This window comes from Pipistrellus hanaki (genome assembly GCF_964339955.1).
Source record: "Pipistrellus hanaki genome assembly, chromosome: 18".
Taxonomy (NCBI): Eukaryota; Metazoa; Chordata; class Mammalia; order Chiroptera; family Vespertilionidae; genus Pipistrellus; species Pipistrellus hanaki.
In genome coordinates this window covers 27,322,580-27,346,639 of record NC_140520.1, presented here as the reverse complement: position 1 = coordinate 27,346,639, position 24,060 = coordinate 27,322,580, and the positions used below count along the sequence as shown (strand labels likewise).

General features: G+C 44.1%; 1 protein-coding gene across 3 annotated transcripts in view; it reads right to left on the bottom strand.

The window, feature by feature from the left end:
- Window positions 1–24,060, bottom strand: part of KCNH1 (potassium voltage-gated channel subfamily H member 1) — a 283,459-nt gene that overhangs the window by 239,731 nt on the left and 19,668 nt on the right. For all 3 annotated transcript variants that reach the window (XR_014793300.1, XM_084865530.1, XM_084865531.1), the window contains exons 3-5: window positions 23,092–23,198; window positions 9,938–10,066; window positions 4,171–4,289 (exon numbers count right to left, since the gene is read on the bottom strand). Coding sequence is in view for 2 of the 3 variants with exons in the window: in XM_084865530.1 (XP_084721656.1) it covers window positions 4,171–4,289; window positions 9,938–10,066; window positions 23,092–23,198 (355 nt within the window). In the remaining variant the exon portion in view is untranslated. The remainder of the gene's footprint in view (window positions 1–4,170; window positions 4,290–9,937; window positions 10,067–23,091; window positions 23,199–24,060) is intronic.

Sequence of the window (24,060 nt, the reverse complement as noted above, 5' to 3'; positions counted from 1 at the left end):
GAAACAGAAGCATACGGGGCAGCTACCAGATCTTGTGATGAGTTGGTGAGTATCAGGAGCTGTGAGCCAGGCAGCACTTAATGCCCCTGGCATGGTGGAATGGATGTGCCAGTCCTCTAGCCATAAGTGCATAAGTCAGGTTATATCTTTTTTTTTTTAATATATTTTTTATTGATTTTTTTACCGAGAGGAAGAGAGAGGGATAGAGAGTTAGAAACATCAATGAGAGAGAATCATCGATCAACTGCCTCTTGCACATTCCCTACTGGGGATGTGCCTGCAACCAAGGTACATGCCCTTGACCTGAATCGAACCTGGGACCCTTCAGTCCACAGGCCGACGCTCTATCCACTGAGCCAAACCAGTTTCAGCCGTCAGGTTATATCTTGACCTGGCTCCTTCACAAGGAAGAAGTGAGAGGGTGTGACAGAAAAGGTGGCTTGCCTCCACATCTTGCCCACAGCTGCTCCATGGAGAGAGTGACCGGAACTAGAGTCGTTCCAGCCAGACCAAACCCCAGCAGGGCCACTCCTGCATGAAGGCCACACAGAGCGGATCATACACCGGCCACAACTTCCTCCCTACCAAGGCAGAAGGCGTGACAGTGGCGAGGTGACGGCACTCGGAGCTGTGCCCTCTCAGATTCCACTCCCAGAAAGGGTTCTCTGCCCAGCTGCAGGTGTGCAGTTAGCTGACTGACTCCTGTTAGCTTCCTAAGGGCAGAAACCTGAGCTTTCCAGGGAAGCACCTGCCAATAGCTGGGCGAGGAGGTGGCTGAGTCCAGGGACAGGACTACTCTCACTGGCATCTCTGCTGCAGAGGGCCCTGTGGGAATGGCAAGGCCTCTCTCAGATTTGCACTGTGGCCTGATGCTTCCTGACCCCAGACTGCCTCCCTCCCTATTCTTTCAGAGATATGTGAAATGCACAGCCCAGGGGCGCAGCTAATCACAGGGCTACAGATGGTTCTTCTCCCCCACACCTTACCACCACCTCACTGAGGGCCTCTTTGCCCATTTCTTCTACCCAGCACATCCTTGCCCAGCTTTCAACAAAGAGTGGCGAGGCATACTCACAGGCAAAAATAAAGCACAATGTGAAGAGACAGAGCTAGCAATAGAACCAGACCCAGACATTCAGGGATGTTGGAATTATCTGACCAGGAATCTAAAACAATTATGACTAATAGGCTAAGGGCTCTCCTGGAAAAAGTAACACATAAAATCGGGTAGATGATGTAAGCAGAGAAATGGAAATTCAAAGAAAGAACCAAAAACACTGTAACTGAAATGAAGAACGACTTGAAGGAGCTCATTAGGAGACCGAACACAGCTAAGGAAAAACATCTCTGAGTTTGAGGCCATGTCAAATAGAAACCTCCAAAACTGAACCGCAAAGAGAAAAAGGGCTCCCCCAAAAATAGAACAGAATGTGCAAGCACTGTGGGACAACTACAAAAGGAGTTGAGATATAGGTAATGAGAAAACCAGAGGGAGGAGCGAGAAACAGAAAAGCAATAATGATTGAGAATTTCTCTACATTTATGCCAGACATAAAACTACAGAGCCAAGAACAGAGGACACCTAGCCAGATAAATGACCAAAACAAACAAACAAACAAACAAACAAATAAACATACACACCAAAAACATACAAACATGCAAACAAGAGACAGGAGAGAGGAATTAGGAATATTTTGTTATAAGGTATTTGCAGCACAGTGTTATTTGAAAGCAGACCTGGATTAGTTGTAATTGTATATTGCAAACTCTAGGACAACCACTGGGAAAAAAAAAAAAGCAAGAAAAAAAGTATAATTGACATGCTAAGAAAGGAATGAAAACAGAATCAAATAAAATGTTTAATTAAAACTACAAAAGGCAGAAAAAGAGTGTAAGATAAATAGGAACAAAGAACAAGGGCACAAATAGAAAAGAGCTAATATGGTAAATATTAATCCAACAATATCAATAATCACTTTAAATATCATAACAATCCTTAATGGTAATGCACCCAACAACAGAGCTTCAAAATCCTGTGGCAAAAACTGATAGAACCACATGGAGAAACAGATGAATCCACTATTAAAGCTGGAGACCTGAACACCCCTCTATCAGAAATGGACAGAATCAGCAGGCAGAAAATCAGTAAGGATCTATATAGCACCATCAATCACCTGGGTAAACCTGACAACAGCAGCAGAATACACTTGATTCTCAGCTCACCTGCAACATTCACCATGCTAGACCACATTCTGGGCCATCAAACACACCTTCACAAATTTAAAAGAGTAAAAATTACACAATGTCTGCTCTCAGACCACAGTGAAATTAAACCTGAAGTCAATAACAGGAAGATAGCTATAAAGTCCCAAAGTACTTGGTAAACACACTTCTAAATAACATGGGATCAAAGAAATCTCAAGACACATTTAAAACTATTTTGAAGGGAATGAAAATGAAAACACAGCTTATCAAAATGTGTGGCCTGCAGTGAAAGCAGCGGTTAGAAGGAAATCTATAGCACTGAATGCGTATATTAGAAAAGAAGAAAGATCAAAAATCGATCATCTAAGTTCCCACTTTAGGAAACTAGGAAGAAAAAAAAAAACCAGCCAATTAAATCCAAAGTATTCAGAAGAAAAGAAATAATAAAAATTAGAGCAGAAATCAATAAAAGTCAAAACAAGAAACCATTAGAGAAAATCAACAAAATCAAAAGCTGGTTCTTTGGAAAGATCCATAAAATTGGCAAGCCTCTAACCAAGTTAACTAAAATTTACTAGCCCCTGGGATGTGACCCAGATGTTTGTGTCACATTGCCAAGTAATGAGCAATTTCTTATGCTAGACAGGTAGACAAATACACTAACATCCTTTCCTTTTTTTCATCCATTGGATCAGTTAAAAAACACTTACTATGGATGAGCATGTACTATGTGCCAGGCACTGTTTTAAGTGCCTAGGCCATATTAGTGGACAATAAACACAATAAATAAGTAAACTGTGTAGTACATTAGAGGGTATTAAGTGGAGAAAACTATAGAGCAGGTTGAGTTATATTTTTAATTTTGTTATGAATGTTTATATAAAACATATACCTGTGTATACACTGAGTGGCCATATTATTATGATCTCTGGATGCATAATAATCTGGCCACTCAGTGTATATCCTATATAATAAAAGGCTAATATGCAAACTGTCCCCTCGATCAGGAGTTCGACCAGCAGGCAGGCTGGCCAACCGCTCATGTCACCTCCCCCTGGCCAGGCTGGCTGGACCCCACTTGTGCATGAATTCATGCACAGGGCCTCTAGTATACACACACACACACACACACACACACACACACACACACACACTGAGTGGCCAGATTATTATGCATTCAGAGATCATAATAATCTGGCCATTCAGTGTATATGCCAAGCAAATACCTTTATTTTCTTCCCTCTCTTATCCTCTCATCATCCAACATAAGATGTATTCATTATAGTTAAGTTTATATATTTTGAGTATTTAAATTACAGAATACCAAAAAGTGTGACTATCACCCAAGGACTTGTCCCGACAAAAGGGAGAATAGCACCCGGCTAGTGGGACCATCCGTGGTTTTATTTTCTTTTTGCTTCCTGTATCTTCTTTTCCTTTGATCGTATATATTGTTTAAATTATTGGTCTACAGGTACAGCCCCCTTTCGTATATATAGCCCTTCTAGCTCCTTCCCTACTTCTTCAAGAAAGTGAACTGACACATGTAAGCTCAAGCAACTTGGAACTGAGCTGTCTGCAGTCCCTTTTACACAGGGGTCCTCAAACTTTTTAAAGTGGGGGCCAGATCACGGTCCCTCAGAGAGCTGGAGGGCCGGACTATATGAACTACTAATTCCTACTGTAACACCTCGGCTGCGCTCACTGCCCAAAAAACCTGGCGGGCCGGATCAGACTCCTCTGCGGGCCGCATGTGGCCCGCGGGCCGTAGTTTGAAGACCCCTGCTGCAGATGGGAGTTTGGCCCCTTACCCAAAGTCATACATCGTGGTATGCATCCCGGCCAGGTGGAGAGTCTGTGGATCCTGGAGGTCCCCTCGAAGCCAGCACACTTGCTGTGCACCATTTCCTCAGCCCCTGGGCCCCACACAGGTGACGTGTAAGATGAGCTGACGCTCGCCCTTACCTCAGCCAGGCGGGAGTGCTTGAGCACGTTCTCGCCTTTCTGCACGCTGGGCGCCAGCTGCTGCAGGACACCCCTGCTGCTCGTCAGCGCTCTGGTCAGCCGAGCAAACTTCCCCCAGCCTGGAGCGTGCGGAAGAGAAAAGAGAAAAGTTCAGCCACGTCCTGAAGGTACACGGACATTCCCACAAGTTACACCGTCAGAAGCAGACACCCAGGTCTTCCCGAGCTCCCTCCCTGTCATCACAAGGAAGCCGTGCTGCTCAGAAAAGCGCGTAGAGATGCTCCAATCTGTGCAGCTTTCCCCTGCGCTCTCGCTGTATCCCAGTTATAACTTTGTGACGTAGGTAGGGCAGGTTTTAGCATCTGTTCACAAAAGGGAAACTGAGGCACGGAGTGCCTAGACAACTAGGAAGAGTCTAGAACCCAGATCTCTCCAACCTGGCCCAAGGCTTTCCGGCCAGACACTAGAGGCAATCACGGTGCTTCTCTGACCTTGTGACTGAGCTCAACCCCCGCCTCTGATCTAGCAGAAACCCAGCTCACCCCGGGGTTCAAATAAACAAGCTGTCGATCAGCCATTCCATGCATTACATTCTCCAAAGCCAAGAGAATAAAAAATGAATTCAATCCGTGGGAAAGTGGGGGGAAAGCACTGGCAGACTTTCGTCTGCTCTGAGATTGGGGGAAGGACAGTTGGTGACAAGTGCTCTTCAAGCAAGAAACTCGGAGAGACTCGGACTGAACTCAGGATCCGGAGTCCCAGAAAGAATCTGGATACAAATCCCTTCTCTGCCTCCATCTTTGTAATCCCCAACAAGCTACCCGGGTTTAGTTGTCTCATCTGTAAAGTGAAAGTTAAAATCCTCCACCTCCCCACAGTCAGGGTGCATTTGTCTGGTAAAACAAGTGGGCTCTGATCAACAGGCTATAGCTGAGGTTGTCTGGAGGCCTCCTTGGCCATCTGGACTAGTCAGTCAATCCAGGAAAAGGAAAATACTGATCTTTTTCCAATCCAGCCCACTTGATACCCACAATCTAGTATGTATGGGTCATCTTTACTGAGAATTTAAGACATATGAGTGATCTTTTTATGGTCCCCAAAGACAGCCGAAACCGGTTTGGCTCAGTGGATAGAGCGTCAGTCTGCGGACTGAAGGGTCCCAGGTTCGATTCCGATCAGGGGCATGTACATTGGTTGTGGGCACATCCCTGGTGGGGGGTGTGCAGGAGGCAGCTGGTCGATGATTCTCTCTCATTGATGTGTCTAGCTATCTATCCCTCTCCCTTCCTCTCTGTGAAAAATCAATAAAATATATATATATATATTTTTAAAGACCCCCAAAGACAACTATCCCTTCCAAAATCCAACAACCATTTGCATCAAGGTTGACCAAAGCAACTGCCTCACAAAACCCCTGAAAGCCTGTTGGAGTTCTCAAGGCCAAGCTTGGAGTTGAGGATCCCCAGGAAATAAACAGAGTATGCAACTATTTTTACATGACAGCTAAAATCAGGACAAGGCGATTTTGTTTTTTGTCCTTTAAAGTTTGGCAGTATTCAGTGCCTGGAGCACCTTCCCAACACAGACTCCAAATCCAGAGGACAATGCAGCTAAGCAGAAGAATGGTCCTGAATCCTCCCCAGACCAGAAGGAATGGGACTCCAGGTCCTCTGAGAGTAGGCCAGGGATACCAGGAAAGACACCCACAGGCCCCTCCCTGGGAACTCATGTCTCGTCACTTTGAGTAGACGGTGCAGGGGACCCCAGTAATGTATCCTCAACCCCTGTGGGAAGGCCACCCTAATCTGTAGAGTCACAGATTCTCTGAGAGGAGCTGGTGCCATAACCCAACATCCAGAAGGGAACAATGGACACAGGAGGTCAGGATGGATGGCTGATGTGGACACTGCCTAAATGTCCTCAAGTCTTCCTCCCCCATCTTTTCCCTATTTATAATCAAAAATCTACAATGAGCCGAAACCGGTTTGGCTCAGTGGATAGAGTGTCAGCCTGCAGAATGAAGGTTCCTGGGTTCAATTCCAGTCAAGGGCATGTACCTCAGTTGCAGGCACATCCCCAGTAGGGGTGTGCAGGAGGCAGCTGATCAATGTTTCTCTCTCATCAATGTTTCTAACTCTTTATTCCTCTCTGTAAAAAAAATCAATAAAATATATTTTTTAATCTGCAATGATGTCTTCAAGTAGCAATCACTGAATCATCACCTCTCCATCATCCGAAGGGAATAAGATAAAATGGTAACACCAGGGGGGAGAAGGGGCCCATGGCTTGTATCCATTACTCTGTTTCTTTCCCGAGAGTGCCTCACAAATCTCCCACGTGAAGACGCATTAAAACAGCTCAGCAGTTACAGCCACTTGCCAGAGCTCTCATCTCAAATATTCTAAATCTCTGGCTTTCAAACATCTCCTCTGGAATTTTCCATTCCTTTTATCGTCTGTATTTGGATCAAGTTTAACTATATAAATTTAGACGTCAATACATGCATCTTTGAAAATGGATTTGCTCCTTTTAATGTGAGATTACTTGGTGGGGTTCTGAGGAAAAAACAAGAGGGGTGACTCATTCTTTGGTGAGCGATGCAGAGAGAAGAGCCTGAGCCTTCCACTCTGGCTCTTCCCTGCACACTTGCCCAAGGCTCCTGGCTCAGCAGGGAGAATGGGACAGAGAAAAACGCACTGTAGTCTATTCCCAATTACCCATAATGACAGAAAAGCAAGAGATAAGAAATAATAAACCCCCTGTAGCATCACAGATTCTTATTTCAGCCAGGAATTTCCACTTTCTCATAAAGCCTAAACACACACACACACACACACACACACGCCCCAAAGCTGTTCCCAAGCAGCAAACCTAGCTTGGCCTTCACTCCGGCTCCATACCATCTGTGGGTACTTTTTGTCAGAGAGCAAGGGAATAAGCCAAAAGATGGACAGAAAAGAGAAGAAGAGGAAGCCAGGGGCCTGGATAATTCATCCGAAGGATCATGAACTTTAAACGAAGGAGGGGGCTCAGAGAGCCTTCGCAGGCCCATCACCTGTGCTCAGAGCTCTGGAGAAAGGCCACTGACTTCGTGTCAGTTGTTAAACAGACTATTCCCATGTGTTTCCCCCTTTGTAGGATGTTTGTAGGATGTTTGTGGAAAAATATTGGACACCAACAGGTTTCTTGAATCCATTATTAGGATGCACTTGCCCCATTCCCAAGCCCAAAGTCAGGCACTGCATGATCAGAGAAAATAAAGTCATTTTAGAGACAATCAGCACAAGTGACTTTTAAAAAAGACTGATCTGCTGATGGGGAAGCATCTCATGCCATTATGTCCCAGAGCAAGGATTGGGGATTTTCCTGGGGCTTTGGATTATCCATCCTTCCTTTCCCTCTCAAAAGTGTACTGTAAACAAGCCTAAGTCAGCAACACTCTTAACGCCCCGAATACTGATGGGAGTGTGGGACGCCGCCGCTGGGTCTGTGGGATCTCACAATGAGAGAGCACATTCAAGGAGAAATGTCAAGTCAGAGAGCGACCCAGCCACAGGGCAGCTCATTCTCCACCTCAACTTGATCCTTGAGGCCAGAACTGCAGTTTATAGGCTTAGGAACAGGGCCTACAGAATGATCACGCTCCATAAACAGACTAGTATAAAATCTGACCTTGTCCTGAGCAGACCACCAAATCGACGTGGGCCAGGGGCACAGTGACATGACAAGTGGGAGGGTCTAAGCGTGTCTGCCATGGCTTTTGAAATGGACAGGCTTATATGGAGATGTTAGGCATGATCCACTAGCAGCATGCCTACACCGAGGACGAAAGTGCGTGTGTGTGTGTGTGTGTGTGTGTGTGAAGGAAATACATCATTGAAGCAGGTTAAATGAAGTGGAACATTTTATTTCTGAAAAATAAACCTAAGTGAGTCTCAGCACATCACTCATATAAGTGAGTCTCACTTATCACACAAAATGTGACTTATCTCTTCTCTCAGGTTTCCTGAGAATCAAATGCAGGCAGCAGGTGACATGTGAGGCGTGTTCTCTATTGAGTATGTCTTCCCCACTAAATAGCACCTACACGTGACCTAAAAATGTTTCAATGGTGATGAGAACATTCTGGCTCGATCTCATCACACAGTTTAAGTTGTAAAGAGAAAATTTGCAAAAATAAGTGTCACAATATCTGATTCCCTTTAAAATATTATTTGTGAGGCCCTAACCGGTTTGGCTCAGTGGATAGAGCATCGGCCTGTGGACTGAAAGGTCCCAGGTTTGATCCCGGTCAAGGGCACGTACCGTGGTTGCGGGCACATCCCCAGTAGGAGGTTGCAGGAGGCAGCTGATCGATGTTTCTCTCCCATCACTGTTTCTAATTCTCTCTCTCTCTCCCTTCCTCTCTGTAAAAAATAAAAAATATATATTTAAAAAATATTATTTGTGAGTTTATTCAGTTAAAGCAAATGGCCTTTCTAGGTGGTAGCAAGATGACACTTAATCATGAGTGAGCCTATCACCAAGTACTAGCTCTTGAACTGAGAAATCTTCTGGTCAGAAGTTAGAAAGCAGGGAATCCCACATCTGCAGGAGGCTGAGACACTGGTGGGAGACCGCACCAGTAGTCTTAAACCAAAAGGCAGGCTGAAACTGATTTACTACACTATCAGTAAAAAAAATAAAGAAAGAAGAAAAAGAATGCACTGGTATACACAGCACTGTGCTCTGAGCTCTGTGCGTGTGAGCGCCCACATGTGCTAGGATTTTAAATATCCTCACAGTACACAGCCCCTGAGAGCATCCACATAATTAATGCTCTTTAGTCCCTCCTATAATTCCCATTTAACAATCGCAATTTGGTCACATCGAGAATAATAGGCCCCAGTTTGCCTCCCCTGGGTTCCACTCTCCTCTCTCTGCCGTGTCTCGGGAAACCACAGGCGCAGCACTCTCTGGCAGAGCGGGGAAGTCAACCACAGGCACGGAGCCAGGGAGCACTGCAATCTGAATGAGCGCCTAGCCTCCCAGCTACCATGCGTAGACAAAGAGGGATGGGCAAGAATGCCATGACACTCTCGAATCCCAAACCTCTGAGAACAACGTGCCACCTTCTGTACATCCTGGTGAGCGGGCCTCTTCAGGAGGACAGTCGTTCTAGGAATCTGAGCTGTCTCCTTTCCAATATTATCCCAACAAAACATGCATGTGCTATGGCTGAGGTGTGTGATAACATCTGTGGTCACAGCTGATTGAATGACACACACGGAAAGGTCACGCGTGTTCATTAATACCGTGTTTCAAACAAATGAACTGGCTAAAGACTTACTCGACCACACGGATAGAAATGGACTAAAGTCTACATTAGCAATCTTGAAACCCTAGTACTCAGTCAAATTTAAAGATGTGTGTGTATATAAAGATGAATGTGGCCAAGGACTACGTCATTTAGGTGACTGACATCTGTCATGTGAAATCCCAAGAGGATTCCCATGATGCCAGAGGTACCCAACTACCTTCTTCTAAACGTCATTGGAAAGGGTTGATCTGAACAGGTGTAAGACTGATTCACATGCTTTCCAAAACAAAGCTTTTCTTCTCCTCTTCTCCCTCAACACATTCCAGGGCAATAAAACGCTTTAATATCAACGTTTAAATCTTGATCTTTGTGCAGAGATTTCCTTGGCAACCTCCAGTTCTCTGTAATGCGGCTCACAATGCAGGCAAAAAAAAAAAAGCCACAAATATACAAATCAGAATTACAAACCTTTACATGAATCATCCTCAATGGGCTGTTTGAAAGCTGTTATGTCACTGAAAGTGCAAAGAAATAAAACCACTTTGTCCTGTTCATTTCGAATTGGAGCAATTTTCACAAAGAACCACACAGGTGTCCCTGAAAGAAAGAGCAAAAGGCTGGTCAGTCATTTGCATTCTCATTTGGGGGGCTATGGAAGCAAAGACTTGAGAATGAATAGCTACAAATATTAATTCTTTAAAAAAAAAAACTTCACTCCTTCAGGTACTGGGGTTATTACACAATTAATTTCTCTTCTTGGTGGGATAAAAACCTTCACAGTGACTACTTAGTGGGGCTTTTCTCCTGTTAAAACAATGTAAAAATAGTTTTAACCCTTGTAAAACTATTAGAAAATCCCTCCACATGTATGGTAATAGCTAAGGTCCAGAGACACAAAGACTTACTTTAGACCATGTGATGGAGTAAAGAGCAGGGGCCAGCATGGGCACTGCCAACATGGCCAGCAAACCATGCAAACCCAAATTTCCTAACGGGCCTCAGGGTCAAAACCCAGTGTGGGAATCCGTCCAATGCGGCTCATACGCTCAATCAACCAAGGGCCAGAAACTGTATTTCTAAGTCTCTCTCTCTCCAAAATAAAGGTCCAAAATACAATAGCAAGTGACAACACATGAAGAAGGGGCAGAATCACCACAACGATTCTCCAGCAAATGCTCCCCGAGGAAGGGAGTTTTCCAGGCGGGTTGGGGCTGTGATTGCATTAGGACCTCAGGAAGCTCAATAAAAGCAGTTCAACTTTTAGTCCTCGCTTCCTGAGCTATAAATGAGCTTTTCCAAAGCACTGTCCTAATCTGCAGAAGTTCTCTGGGCAGAGCTCCTCTGGCTGACTTCTCATATACCCACTCAAGGATCGGCCAACTACACAAAGTCAGTCTCCAGCTTCCAAAACATAATGAGGGAAAACAAGTGTTTTCTATCTCCAGAGGACATCAGCAAGTCTCACCGATCAATTCTGTGATACACAATTAAATGAGACACAGAGCAATGACAAATCCCTCCCTCCCTATCTAGTGCTTGTCTCCCAGTCCCTAAAACAGCATCCGGCATATAAGAACCTACCATCTGTTGAGTTTTGCATCACTGGGCTAGTATTTTACTATTTTATAACCATTTTCAAGTTAAAATACAACCGATAATTCTCTATGTTACGTATTAGAGAAGCTCCCGGCACTGGGCTCAGTACTTATTTTACTTTATTTTAGGAGATAGAAAGCAAATAACTCAATGAATCTTGGAGATGGAAATAGATCCCAAGAGGTCCCCTGGGTCTCTCTGCCCACAATCACATCAGTTTCCATATCATACAACACAGATTGACAGACATCTTTGATTCACATTAGGATTAGCCATTCTAACTTAATTACTAGTTTACATATCCAGCTACACCTCTTAATACATATTTAAATATGACTACCCCATGTAAAACAGGCAGCAAATAGACTAAAAGAGAAATGTCCACCTTAAATCTTAATTATCTATGGGTTCATCTAGAGTTAATTTTCATTCTCTGTCCATTTTCCCTTTCCATAATTTTCAACTGCCAGTTTCTGGGCGCTCTTAGAAGACAACCGGATTATAATGTCAGTAAGAAAAATGTGTTTTGAAAGAAGAATCCACTATACAAAGATCACAAATAGCTTTCCAAAATGAGAAAATGCGGCCTCTGAATTACCCACTGTTTTTGGAATGTTTATGTTACACTGCTTCTCCCAGTCCCCTCCTAAGAAGCTGTGGGGTTTAAAATCATTTTCAATTAAGCAACAGAAAACTAAAAAAGAAAACATCACACCAACTGAGCCTACGTACCCACAGTTCTCGGGTGTATCCTAGCTGGTAAGACAAAAAGCAAACAAATCAAAAAACCATTTTCTTTTTGCTCTAAAGAAAACCTGGTGTGATTTTCGTTTAAGGGGGTTAACCAGAAAGCACTTCTAATTTATCGAAGCTATAAATCAGATGAGAGGACAGCCATGATGGATGTCTAACACCAGCAGTCCTGTCTTGCTGGAATTCCCATCACCCTCCCCTTCACAGCTTCCACAATGGGTCCTCCTCTGTGCTCAGCCTATGGACATTCCCGTTGGGGCTGTACCATCTAATCTTTATATTCCATTCATGACCACTGGGACTGATGACAACCTACATCTTCCAGATCAGGAGAGCCACTATGTCAGTCATGTTGAGGGGCCTCTTCATTTTATTACAGTTCCAGCTCATCGTGAATTCTCCCCATTTCAACAGTTCAGACTGTTTAAAATGGAGTCCTTCTCTTCACTAAACTGTACCCACCGCTTGCTTCCAGAAATGTTCCCCTATTAAACACATGCTATTCTGATCAGCCCTTTTTCAGTATCTAAATATATATATCTTGTGCCAAAAATTCGCATCGTTGGTCTGTATTGCCTTCGAGTCCATCTCCAGCAGATCATTTGAAAGTGTTGAGGGAGGAACCTTCTTTTCCCTGATCTGAGGTTTCTCTGTACGGGGACATCTTTCAATGTAACACTCCAGGCCTTTTTCCTGGACTGCTAATTTGGGAGACAAGAATTGGACATGGGCAGCTTGACTATTAATACTTCTCCCATCTACTTTCTTAGAGATTGATTTGCATTCTACTCTGCTCCTCTATTTTATAAATGTTGGGGGGGGGGGGTGTCAAAGGACAGAGCAGATGGCTGCTAGAAGGAGAACTGAAGTTCTCCCATGCTACCTGGGATGGGTAGGTAAATCTAATCCCAAGATTCAAAAAACTGCTGACCGAAAAAAAAAAAAAATAGTAATTTTATCTGCATAAGTGGGCTTATTTAGGAATAGCAAAGGATTACAATTCCAGGCATGGAAGCTATGGCAAAACCATAGCAAGTCTGGAGAACAAAGGAGTGAAACCTTTTTTTTTTCTTTTTTTTTGAGAAGAAAGAGATTGGGGGCAGGGGTGCATTGGGAAGGGCTTCTACAAACATTGGGGAAAGCTGGGTGTTCCAAGTGCAGTAGTTTTCACTGGCAGAGTTATTGAAAGGGCTGAGCTGTTGCCAGGCCAGGGGAGTCAAGTAGAAACATCTTCTTGTTAAAGATGCAAAGTATGGGTCTCTTCTGGTTTGGGGTAATTGATGATTGGTAGGCTGTGACAGCTCCCCCTACAGGCCCTCCCAACTCTATTTTAGTTGAGGTTCCCTTTATTTTCACAAAACTCTCTCGCCCACAGATATAAACTACATTTTCCAGGGTCAGCTTTACTAGTCATAAAGATGATGCTTTACCCTCCATTTGCCCAATTTCTACATCTCTCTCAGTCAGTTCTGTTCACAGGCAGGGAAAGATGGTCCCTATGTAATGACCCCATCAAACCTTTACAATTGAGAACTGTCTCTTTAACTAGATCATAATCCACTCCAAGGAGATCTGATCTACTTTCTGCCTTATCATCCAGCACCCCATATTCCAATGGCATCTAATGAGGGTCACATCAGGCCACTGCATTGCCCAACTCCAGGGGCTGCCATCCTAAAGTGGTGAAATTCAACCACCTTGGCAGGGGAGGTGCTCTAGAAATGCTTGCTGAGTTTCAAAGTAATAAATCCTGCTTCCAGTGTCTTCAGTCACTCAGACCTGCCTCTATCCCAAATTATCACTACCCAAGCAATCTAGAAAAGCAAGTAGAATGGGTTTAAAGTGTCAGCTCTGAAATTCTTCCAAAGGACAACATGAGTCCCTCCTAGGTGTCACAGACCATCTTTTCCTCTTAAGAGAAAAGCCACACACACACACACACACACACACACACACACACACACATATATATATATATATATATATATATATATTGCATATATATATATATATATATATATATATATATATATATATATATATATTTCCAAGCCCTTTGACTCTGTTCAGACCTAGATCTGCACAGGGCAGCTGGCCTAGAGGGATCTCTCCTAGAATCCAGACTTTGCAACAGGATCCATTCCATAAAGATGTAAGAAAGAATATAAATGCACAAATAAACGCACACAATTAAAATTCTGCCTCCTCGCCCAACTATCTGCAGTGGAAAAACCAAGAAAAGCAAGTATTTGAGGTCCTCTTTCTGTGAAAAGGACAAAGAGACAATGATAAACTTTCTACTAAAGGAAGATCAATACACACATCCAGGAGAAACAGCACCTGACAACCCTACTGAGAGCAAAGGCTGCTGCTGCTGCCGGGAGAGCAGCTCTTGTCTGGCGGAGGGTGCCCACTGGAGGGGCAGTTCTGGTCAAGCTCCTCCTTCTGGTCACTCTGTGATTCGCACCCCCTGCATAGCTCCCCTGGGTCATACACTGATGAACCTGGCACCTAGCCTGGCAGTCAGATAACAAAACAGCAAGGCTCAGGTGTATGAGAGTATTTTTGGCCTCCATCATCTTCTCCCTCGCCTGGGTCTTCTCCCCAGGACTCTCTGTAACAAGGCAGCCAGGCTACATTCAACAACAACAGAATCGGCCAAACCACTGCAATTGGCTCTTGGGAAGGGCTGCATGAGCTGGGCCATTCGGATAGGTCCAGAGGCTGGACCGGGGAATGGCAGCCTGCCCCAGGAAATAGACCAGTGGCCTGCAGTCAACTTCATTAAGACAAATGACTAGTGCAGAGAGGATGAGACAGCACCAGGGGGACATAGTTGGCCACTGGCCACTAGGACATCTGATTTGGAATCCCAAGCCCTGGGTTTGATCCCTATCTCCTTGTTTATTCTGTGGCTTGGCCGGGTCACTTTGACTTCCCTAGGAGTCGGTTTTCCTCGTTTTCAAATGGGGATAATAGACCTTCTTAAGATAAAGTATGTTGGATACATAGGTATTTAAAACTATTTCTTTCCTTTCTCCCTTCCTTTTAAATTCTTCACCTTGCTGAACCGGTTTGGCTCAGTGGATAGAGCGTCGGCCTGCGGACTCAAGGGTCCTGGGTTTGATTCCGATCAAGGGCATGTACCTTGGTTGTGGGCATATCCCCAGTAGGGGGTGTGCAAGAGGCAGCTGATCGATGACTCTCTCTCATTGATATTTCTAACTCTCTATCTCTCTCCCTTCCTCTCTGTAAAAAAAAATCAATAAAATATATATTTTTTTAAAAAAAATTCTTCACCTGTCCGACTGAAATGCTCAATCTCACCTCACAGGGTTGTTTGGATGACTTAAAAAGTGATATATGTCAAGGCATTTAATGAAACTCCGAACCTGCCTCCAACTGTTTTAAAGGAAGGGGCTCAGTCTCAACCATAACAAGGGGAAAGCTGGAGTTGGAAGGGGGGGAGGGGGAACCAATGCTTACACCTCAATGTAATAAAAATTTGATTAAAGAACAAAAAGCAAAATCTAAATAGAGTTACACTGCTTGTAGATAAGAAAATTCAATTTTGTAAAACGTCAGACCTCCCCATTTAATATATAAACTCAATACAATTTTAATCAGAATATCAATTATTCTTTTTCCCTTTGTTTTCCTTGGAGCTTGATGAATGGAAAATTCAATTCAAATTGAAAAATAAAAGTAGAATGGCCAAGAAATTTTTGAAAAGAAAAATGACAGGAACTACCTACTGCAGTAATTAAGGGCCACTGGCATTGGACCTAAAAAAAAAAAAAAAAAAAAAAAAAAGCAACAATAAAAATAGTGATATCATGTATTGAGTGCTTACCACAATGAAGCCAAGCCCTGACACATGGGTTACTTCTCACAACTCTGTGAGATGAAATTGCTACTAAGACATTATCCCCATTTTAAATATGGGGAAGACCAGTGGGAGAGCATTTTTTTTTAAAATATAATTTAGTGATTTTTTTACAGAGAGGAAGAGAGAGGGATAGAGAGTTAGAAACATCGATGAGAGAGAATTATCAATTAGCTTCCGCCTGCACACCCCTCCACTGGGGATGTGCCCGCAACCACGGTACATGCCCTTGACCTGGATCGAACCTGGGATCTTTCAGTCCGTAGGCTGATGCTCTATCCATTGAGCCAAACCGGTTTTGGCTGGGAAAGCATTTTTAATCAGACTTACATATCTAATAGATTACAAAAGGATGCCCAAGCTGGTTTGGCTCAATGGATAGCATGTTGGCCTGAGGATTGAAGGGTCCGGGGTTTGATTATGGTCAAGGCATGTGCGTGCCCATGTGGTGGGCTGGATCCCCAGGAGGGGGTGTGCAGGAGGCAGCCAATCAATGATTCTCTCTCATCATTTATGTTTCTACCTTCCTCTCCCTCTTCCTTCCTCTCTGGAAAAATAAAAAATAAAAATTATAAAAGGATTTCTTGAAAAAGACAGGAGAGAAACAAGCCCAGGAATGTGTAGAAAGTTAGCATATAAAGAAAAGGGCATTTCAACTTAGAAGGAAAGAGCTGTTTTCTTTCAAAATAAAAGAAAATCCCCCGTTATTGTGGTTTCATTTTCCACGATTTTAGTTACCTGGGGTCAATTTTATTTAATGGAAAATTCCAGAAATAAACACTTGAAAGTTTTAAGTTGCACATCGTCCTGAATAGCGTGGTGAAATCTCGAACTGTGCTGAGTCCTGGGCTGAAATCACGTTGGTCCTGCCATGCCGCCCGGGATGTGACCCATCCCTTGGCCCAGCATCTCCACTCTGTCTGTGCACCCTGCCCACCAGTCACTTAGCAGCTGTCTCCGTGATCAAATTGCTGCCGCAGTATCACAGAGCTTGTCTTCCAGGAACCCCTATTTTACCTAATAATGTCTCCAAAGCGCAACGGTAGGGATGCTGGCAATTCAGACATGCCAATGAGAAGCCGCCGAGTGCTTCCCTTAAGTGAAAAGGCGGGACAATATATGTAGGCTTCAATACTCTTCAGGGTTTCAGACACCCATGGGGGGGGGGCGGGGTCTTATAATGTATCCCCCGCAGATAAGGAAGGACAACTATACTGAGACAGTGTGGAAAGTAAATTAAGTTAGACTACTATGCCACAAAACATATAAAAATAAACTCCTGCCCAGCCAGTATGGTGCATTGGTTAGGCCAGTACGGTGCATTGGTTAGGCCAGTACAGCTCAGTTGGTTGAGCATTGTTCCACAGATCGAGAGGTCATCAGATTCGATTCCAGTCAGGGCACATGCCTGAATTTCAGGCTCAATCCCTAGTAGGAGGCAGCCGATTGATGTTTCTCTCTCATTGATGTTTCTATTTCTCTCTTCCTCTCTCTTCTTCTTTCTAAAATCAATAAAACCACATAAAAATAGTAATAAATTCCTAAGCATTCGATAAAGCTCAGAAACGCAAAGGAAAACACTGACTTAAAAATATTATACATACACACACACATACACACACACACACACACACACACACACACACACACACACATATATATATATATATATATATATATAGAGAGAGAGAGAGAGAGAGAGAAATTTTAATAGGAGAAATACTTTTCATTATGTGTGTGATTTATCAATATCCCTTCATCTAAGCAGCTCCTCACACTGAATAAGTAAAAGACAATCCATTAGGAAAATAAGCAAAATAAGATTGTTTTCCTATTACATTCATCTCCATAACTAGACTGTAACCTTCTCAAAGGCAGAGTCAGTTCCTTACATCTGGACACCCACAGGCCTGCCGCAGGTAATCAGTAAGTACTTGGCCAGCGGCTTCTCCTTGCTGGCTGGCAGAAAGCCTCTCTGAGGGAGACAATGACCCAGAGCTCCAGAACTCGGGGCCACCGGCCTCGCCATAAGGTGTGGAGTTGGTCACACGCTGGGGAGTGCCGCCTGCAGGGTGTACTGCTTTCATTCAGGGCTGGTACTTCTGGGTTTTCTTGCTTGGAAATGGAAAAAGGAACTGACTAGCACAGTAGTGACTGCCTGAATGTTTACTGAGTGAGTTTATTAATGATGACTGTCATTGATGTAAGACAATGTCCTAGCGTCCTGAGAAATACTTAAGTAACAATGCAAAATATAGAATGCTACCATAATGCCAGGTTTATTGGTTCAACTGGCCAACAGACACAGACCTCTCAAATAACTCATCCTTCAAGATATGAATATTCATATACTCACTCCAAAGCACACCATGAAGCCTTCTACTCCCAACTCCCCAAAAGATTAGAAAAACTTTAAGAAGGTCCTTTCTATGAAGTTGTCCTTGCAAATACCAAAGAATGGGAGAGGAGTAAAAATAATTTATTAAAAAGCTTATAAAAAGTCTTATTCAGAATTAAATAGAATATATGGGCAAAGAATCTGAACAATTAACATAAAAAGAGTAATTTAAAATAGTAAGTAGGAAAACTATTCAATCTCACAAGCATTAAAAAATACTCACTAAACAAAAAAAATGTAATTGTAGGCAATTTGATAAGTTATCCTAGTAAATGCTAATATGGTATGATGAGTCAGATGCTGGTAATCTTCAACTGAACTTGGAAGTGGCTTCAATTTCCCAGAACTCTACTTGGCAAAATGTCTCAGAAATCTTAGTTCATACTCTTTGACACAGTAACACTCAACTTCTAGGAAAAATTTCATAAAGTCCACAAACTATCTTTACACAGAGACACTCACTTTAACGTGTGTTTAATAAAGAAAGTTTAGAGCCTTATAAATATCCAACAATAGAGGAAGTATCGGTAAACTTCTTTCTAAATGCTATTTATGGGGAATTTTAATGATGGGGAAATTTTTGTGATGAAGATTACATAATTGTATGATTGCAAATTGCATCTATGTCAAAATATCAATTATGTAACATGTGCACAGGCAAAAAAAAATCGAAGGAAACACACCAAAAAGCTAAGAGAATGGGAGTATATCTCTGAGTCTTTGAGGCTTTGGCGTGATTGCTTTTCTTCCACATACCCTCAGGTATCCTCCATGGTAAACACGCATTTATTTAAAAATGAGAAAGAAAAATAAGCACTCTTTCAGATGATGACATTTCACATTTTAAAAATCTCCCCAGGGTTGATGTTTCCCCCAAGGGACACTATACTGCTTCAAAATGCTGAAAGTTTCCATCTAATGAACCCAAAGTTTGAAAGCAGAAACAAACTATGCCTCCTCCTTCCTCGCCTCCCATCCACATAGGTTCAGTCTGGTTTTCCAGGACATCCCCCCGTCAGACCAGCCCCACACTGCTCCTTCCCCGGCTCCAATGCCCTCCCTCTGAATCTCACACTTTCCTTTCACTCATCTGTTTCTTGGGGACTATCCTTTCAAAGTGACTAAAACAAATATCCTCCAGGCCAGGCTCTTTGCTAGATTCTTGGGAGAGATACACTTCAGACCAGACAGAGTCCTGACAGGAAAAGTGGTGCTTCCCACCTCCTGGGCACTGCGTAGGCCTGGGCAAACTGAGGAAGAGCCAATCAGTGGGCACCATAGACAAATCCTGCATTCAGGCTCCTCCCCCCCATCTTCTCCCAGCCACCCACATCTCACCCTCTCAATTGCCCGGCCCCCTGAATGGTTCCTAACAGCCACCACCTCCAGTCTTCAATGCTCCCTTCCATCCCCACACTCTACTGGAATTGTCTTTCTAAAGTGAAAATCTGGTTATCTGCTTAACCCTGCTTCAAGCTCCTCCATGCCTCTCACCTTTTAATTCACAATAACCCACCACTGCTGCTCCTAAGAAAAATTCCAAACTCTTTAACGTAGTTGTGTCATCAGCCCTTAGTAACCTTGCAGCCCCATTGGCCACCACTCACATAGTCACATTTTTATGTAATTACTCCATGCGTTTTGGTGGAGCACTTTCTGTGCCAGGCACCATGCTGGGTGCAGGGAGTTGGCCATAAAGAAAGACACACCCTAGCTAGTTTGGTTCAGTGGATAGAGCGTCAGCCTTCAGACGGATTTGATTCTGGTCAAGAGCACGTGTCCAGGTTGTGGGCTCTATCCTCAGTAGGGGCATGCAGGAGGCAGCCAATCAATGATTCTCTCTCATCATTAAGTTTGTCTCTCTCTCCCTCTCCCTTCCTCTCTGAAACCAATAAAATATATATTTTAATTTAAAATAAGAGAGACACACCTAGGCCTGGAAGCCAGCCTGCACTAGCTGTTTTCTGTCCTGGCTCCTCAGAGTGTGGCAGGTGGACCAGCAGCTTCGCCAGCACCTGGGCACAGAATCGCTGACCTTCCCCAGACCCACTGGACGGAAACAGTGGTTCAATTCTCAGATGCTTCTCGGGCGTGTCCACGTCTGAGGAGCCCCACTGTTCCTCACTCTTACCTGCTACCTCCTCACTGAAGGCAACGGCAAGTGGCATCACAAACGCAATTAAGCATTCCAACAGCCTGGGGTACTCTTAGCCTAACTCCCAGCTGTCCTTCAGTTTCTGCATGGACTTCCTGTCTGCAAGGATGACCTCCTAAGCTGAGGGTAAGTAACTCCCCTATGCATGCGGTGTCACTAGCAAGACACTATGGCTCACCCGACTGGCGTGGCTCAGTGGTTGAGTATCAGCCTATGAACCAGGTCACAGTTTGATTCACGGTTTGAGTCAGGGCACATGTCCGGGTTGCCAGTGGGAGATATACAGGAGGCAGCCAATCCATGGTTCTCTCTCATCATTGATGTTTCTATCTCTCTCTCCATCTCCCTCTCCCTTCCTCTCTGAAATCAATAAAAATATTTTTTAAATAAATCAATAAAAATATTTTTTAAATTGTCCTTAAAAAAAAAAAAAGACACTAGGCCTCTGACCTGTGGATGCTGCCCCCACCCCTGCAATAAGAGTAGAAGCTGCGTCTGTCTTGCCAAAACCAAATCCCTGGCAGCAAGCCTCGTGTCTGACATAGTAGGTCAATAAAACGCCGTTTAAAAAAAGAAGAAGAAGAAGCTTAGCCCTGATCAGTGTTGCTTAGTGGTTAGTGCATCAACCTGAGCAGATTCGATCCCCGGCCCCGGTAGAGCCCTGTGCCCAAGCTAGCACGCGTCTCTCAGTGAGCCCACTCAGTCAACCTCCAAGGAGGGAAGGGATGCTGACTCTTTGTAGAACTCAGCTGAACTGACTGACTCACACACAGAGGCAACATCTATGGAAGCACAGAACTCGGTACACCAGAATCGCCTTCAGTGCATGAGGTTCAACAAGACCTTCATCCTGGAGGCAGCTGAGGAGAGAGCAAATTCCCTTTTCTCATCTTACACTCCCTCGGGGGCAGATGCTCACTGAAGGCAGTGGCAAGTGAAATCACTAACTCTATTTAAATTATGTTTCTTTCTCTCTCCCTTTGGTGCCAAACGCGTATTTGAGCAAGATAAATGCACAGTCTGATGAAGCTTGAAACCTCCGCAGCAGAAGAGAAATGCAAAAGTTCTCTTGGTGACACACCTGCCCAATTAGTATCGTGTGTTGTGGGGAAATTCACACCGCCCAGCACGCGAAGCTGCTGGTGTGGAAACCTCTAACCCTCCACCAGCGGGATGCACGTGCAGAGAAGGCCACTGCGGTGGGCTCCAGTCAGAGCTGTCGCCCCTGGCCGTGCTCCCCAAAGTGGAAGGACTAGCTGGCTTTCACGGTCTTTCACCTCATTCCTCTTATGCTGACTTTCGAGGTAGGTCGCTAGACCCACCGGCTGAAGGAGAGATGGAGCGAGGCAACATCTCTAACATGAAACCTACACACCAACTCCTTGGATTTGTGGATGCCCAGAGCTGACCTCCAGCCCAGCATCTGCACAGGGGACCAGCCACTCCTGCCTCCTCCAATACGCCAGACTGAAAGCAAGTCCTGGGTCCTTCCAGATCAAAGCAGCACGCGCCTTCTGCTTTCCAGAGCAAAACAGGTCACTTGGAACGCCGCCGAAATAAATAAACACTTATCCCCCTGTGCCATTGGGACCACTCTGGAAATGTTCTATGGAACCTATGACCTACCAACCAATCCTATATATAAAGGACAGGATTCTTCACCTGCAAAACCGCGTTGTTAAAACAAAGCACTATTGGGCACCTGTGCAGTCCTGCAGTGGCCCTATGCCCAGGCTCCGTACTTCTTTTTTTTTTTTAATATATTTTATTGATTTTTTACAGAGAAAAGGAGATAGATAGAGAGCTAGAAACGTCGATGAGAGAGAAACATCGACCAGCTGCCTCCTGCACGCCCCCTACTGGAGATGTGCCCGCAACCAACGTACATGCCCCTGACCGGAATTGAACCCGGGACCTTTCGGTCCGCAGACCGACGCTCTACCACTGAGCCAAACAGGTTTCAGCTAGGCTCCGTACTTCTAACATAGCGGCTCTCCGTTCTCCTCGGAAAAGCAGGCTTTATCCTTGTGCGTGGGGACTGACCTCAGACTTCTTTGACATATTTTGTGGAAGAAGCCAAAACAAATACAAATGAACAATGCACTGTGGCTATCAGTGTTGTCTATAATGGAAAGCTGAAGTCACTAGGAGAACAAAATTGGAGTCAGAATCTCTTAACTGGGCACCTGCTGGTGTTACCTGCTGTGCCGAGAGCTGTAGATACAAAGATGAACCACACAGAATTTCTGTCCCATCCCTTCCCTTCCCCCTAGAGCAGTTCTCAACCTTTCTAATGCCATGACCCTCTAATACAGTTCTCAACCTTTCTAATGCCACGACCCTCTAATACGCCCAACCATCAAATTATTGGTTAGTAAGAATAGCAGGGTCGCCTAAGACCATCAGAAAACACAGCTATTTACATTACGATTCATAACAGTAGCAAAATTACAGTTATGAAGTAGCAACGAAAATAGTTTTATGGTTGGGGGTCACCACAACATAAGGAGCTGTATTAGAGGGTTGAGAACCACTGCCCTCGAAGGTTTATAGTCTATGAGTGCCTTAAGCCAGCAATTCACCATGAATAAACCATCAGGAAAAACACTAACTCTGGGAAGGAAAATGATTACAATTGGCTAATAACATGTTCAAATATTCCCAGGAGAAATAGTCTGAGTCATCAATTCATTTTTCCCAACACACACACTGGGTTCAAGTAACAACATTTCGCTGACGGGAGAGAAGAGAACCCAGGACAGGAACAGAGGAAGCGAGGTATTTTACTATGCCAAGCACATTAAGACATGGTTCAGAATGGCCTGGATACTCACTGTTCTTCTTGTACATCAAAATTTCAAAGGAATTCATCTCATAGTTCTCAAACGTTTGCCGCACCTTTTCAATCGTGTCTTTATCAGTCAGCTCCCCGTACATAAAACTGCAAATCAACAAAAGAGCTCAAGTTAGATTAGCAAGTATTTATTATTCCACCAGCATATATGAAATGTCCACCCTATGCCTAGCACTGTGCTATGTAGAACACATACAAAGGAAACATTCCAAAAGGATTTATTAATTCAACTGTGATCAAGACTCCATCACTATTCCCCAGAATAAACAGTCTAATAAAAAAAGACAGGCCAAAACCGGTTTGGCTCAGTGGATAGAGCGTAGGCCTGCAGAATGAAAGGTCTCAGGTTTGATTCCGGTCAAGGGCATGTACCTTGGTTGCAGGCACATCCCCAGTAGGGGGGAGGCGCAGGGGGTGTGTGCAAGAGGCAGCAGCTGATTGATGATTCTCTCTCATCGATGTTTCTAACTCTCTCTCCCTCTCTCTTCCTCTCTGTAAAAAAATCAATAAAATACATTAAAAAAAAAAAAAAAGAGAGAGAGACACCAGAAAAGAGTAGATCAGAAAACAGTATGACAACACATAAGGGTCAGACAGCACAGAACAGTTACAGAGCACTCTCTGGGCGGTCAGAGGAGGCTTTGTGGAGGTAAGGACAAATGAGATCGAAAGAGGAAATGAGCAAGAAAAGAACATTCCAGGCAAAAGGTGAGCATGTGCAAAGGCACAGAGGTGAGAGTGAGGTTGACTCTGGAGCTGAGTGCAGCCCAGTCCGGTTTGACTGGAATATAGACCCTGAGGGGAAACCTGCAGCAGATGGCCAGAGAGGTAAGCACAGCCCGGGCATGGAGGAGAGCGTGGCCTCAGAAGCCATGAGGAAATTAAACTTCATCCTGAAAGAACTCTTAGGAAAGAGGCAGAGGAAATTGACCACAGATTTTTCTCCTTC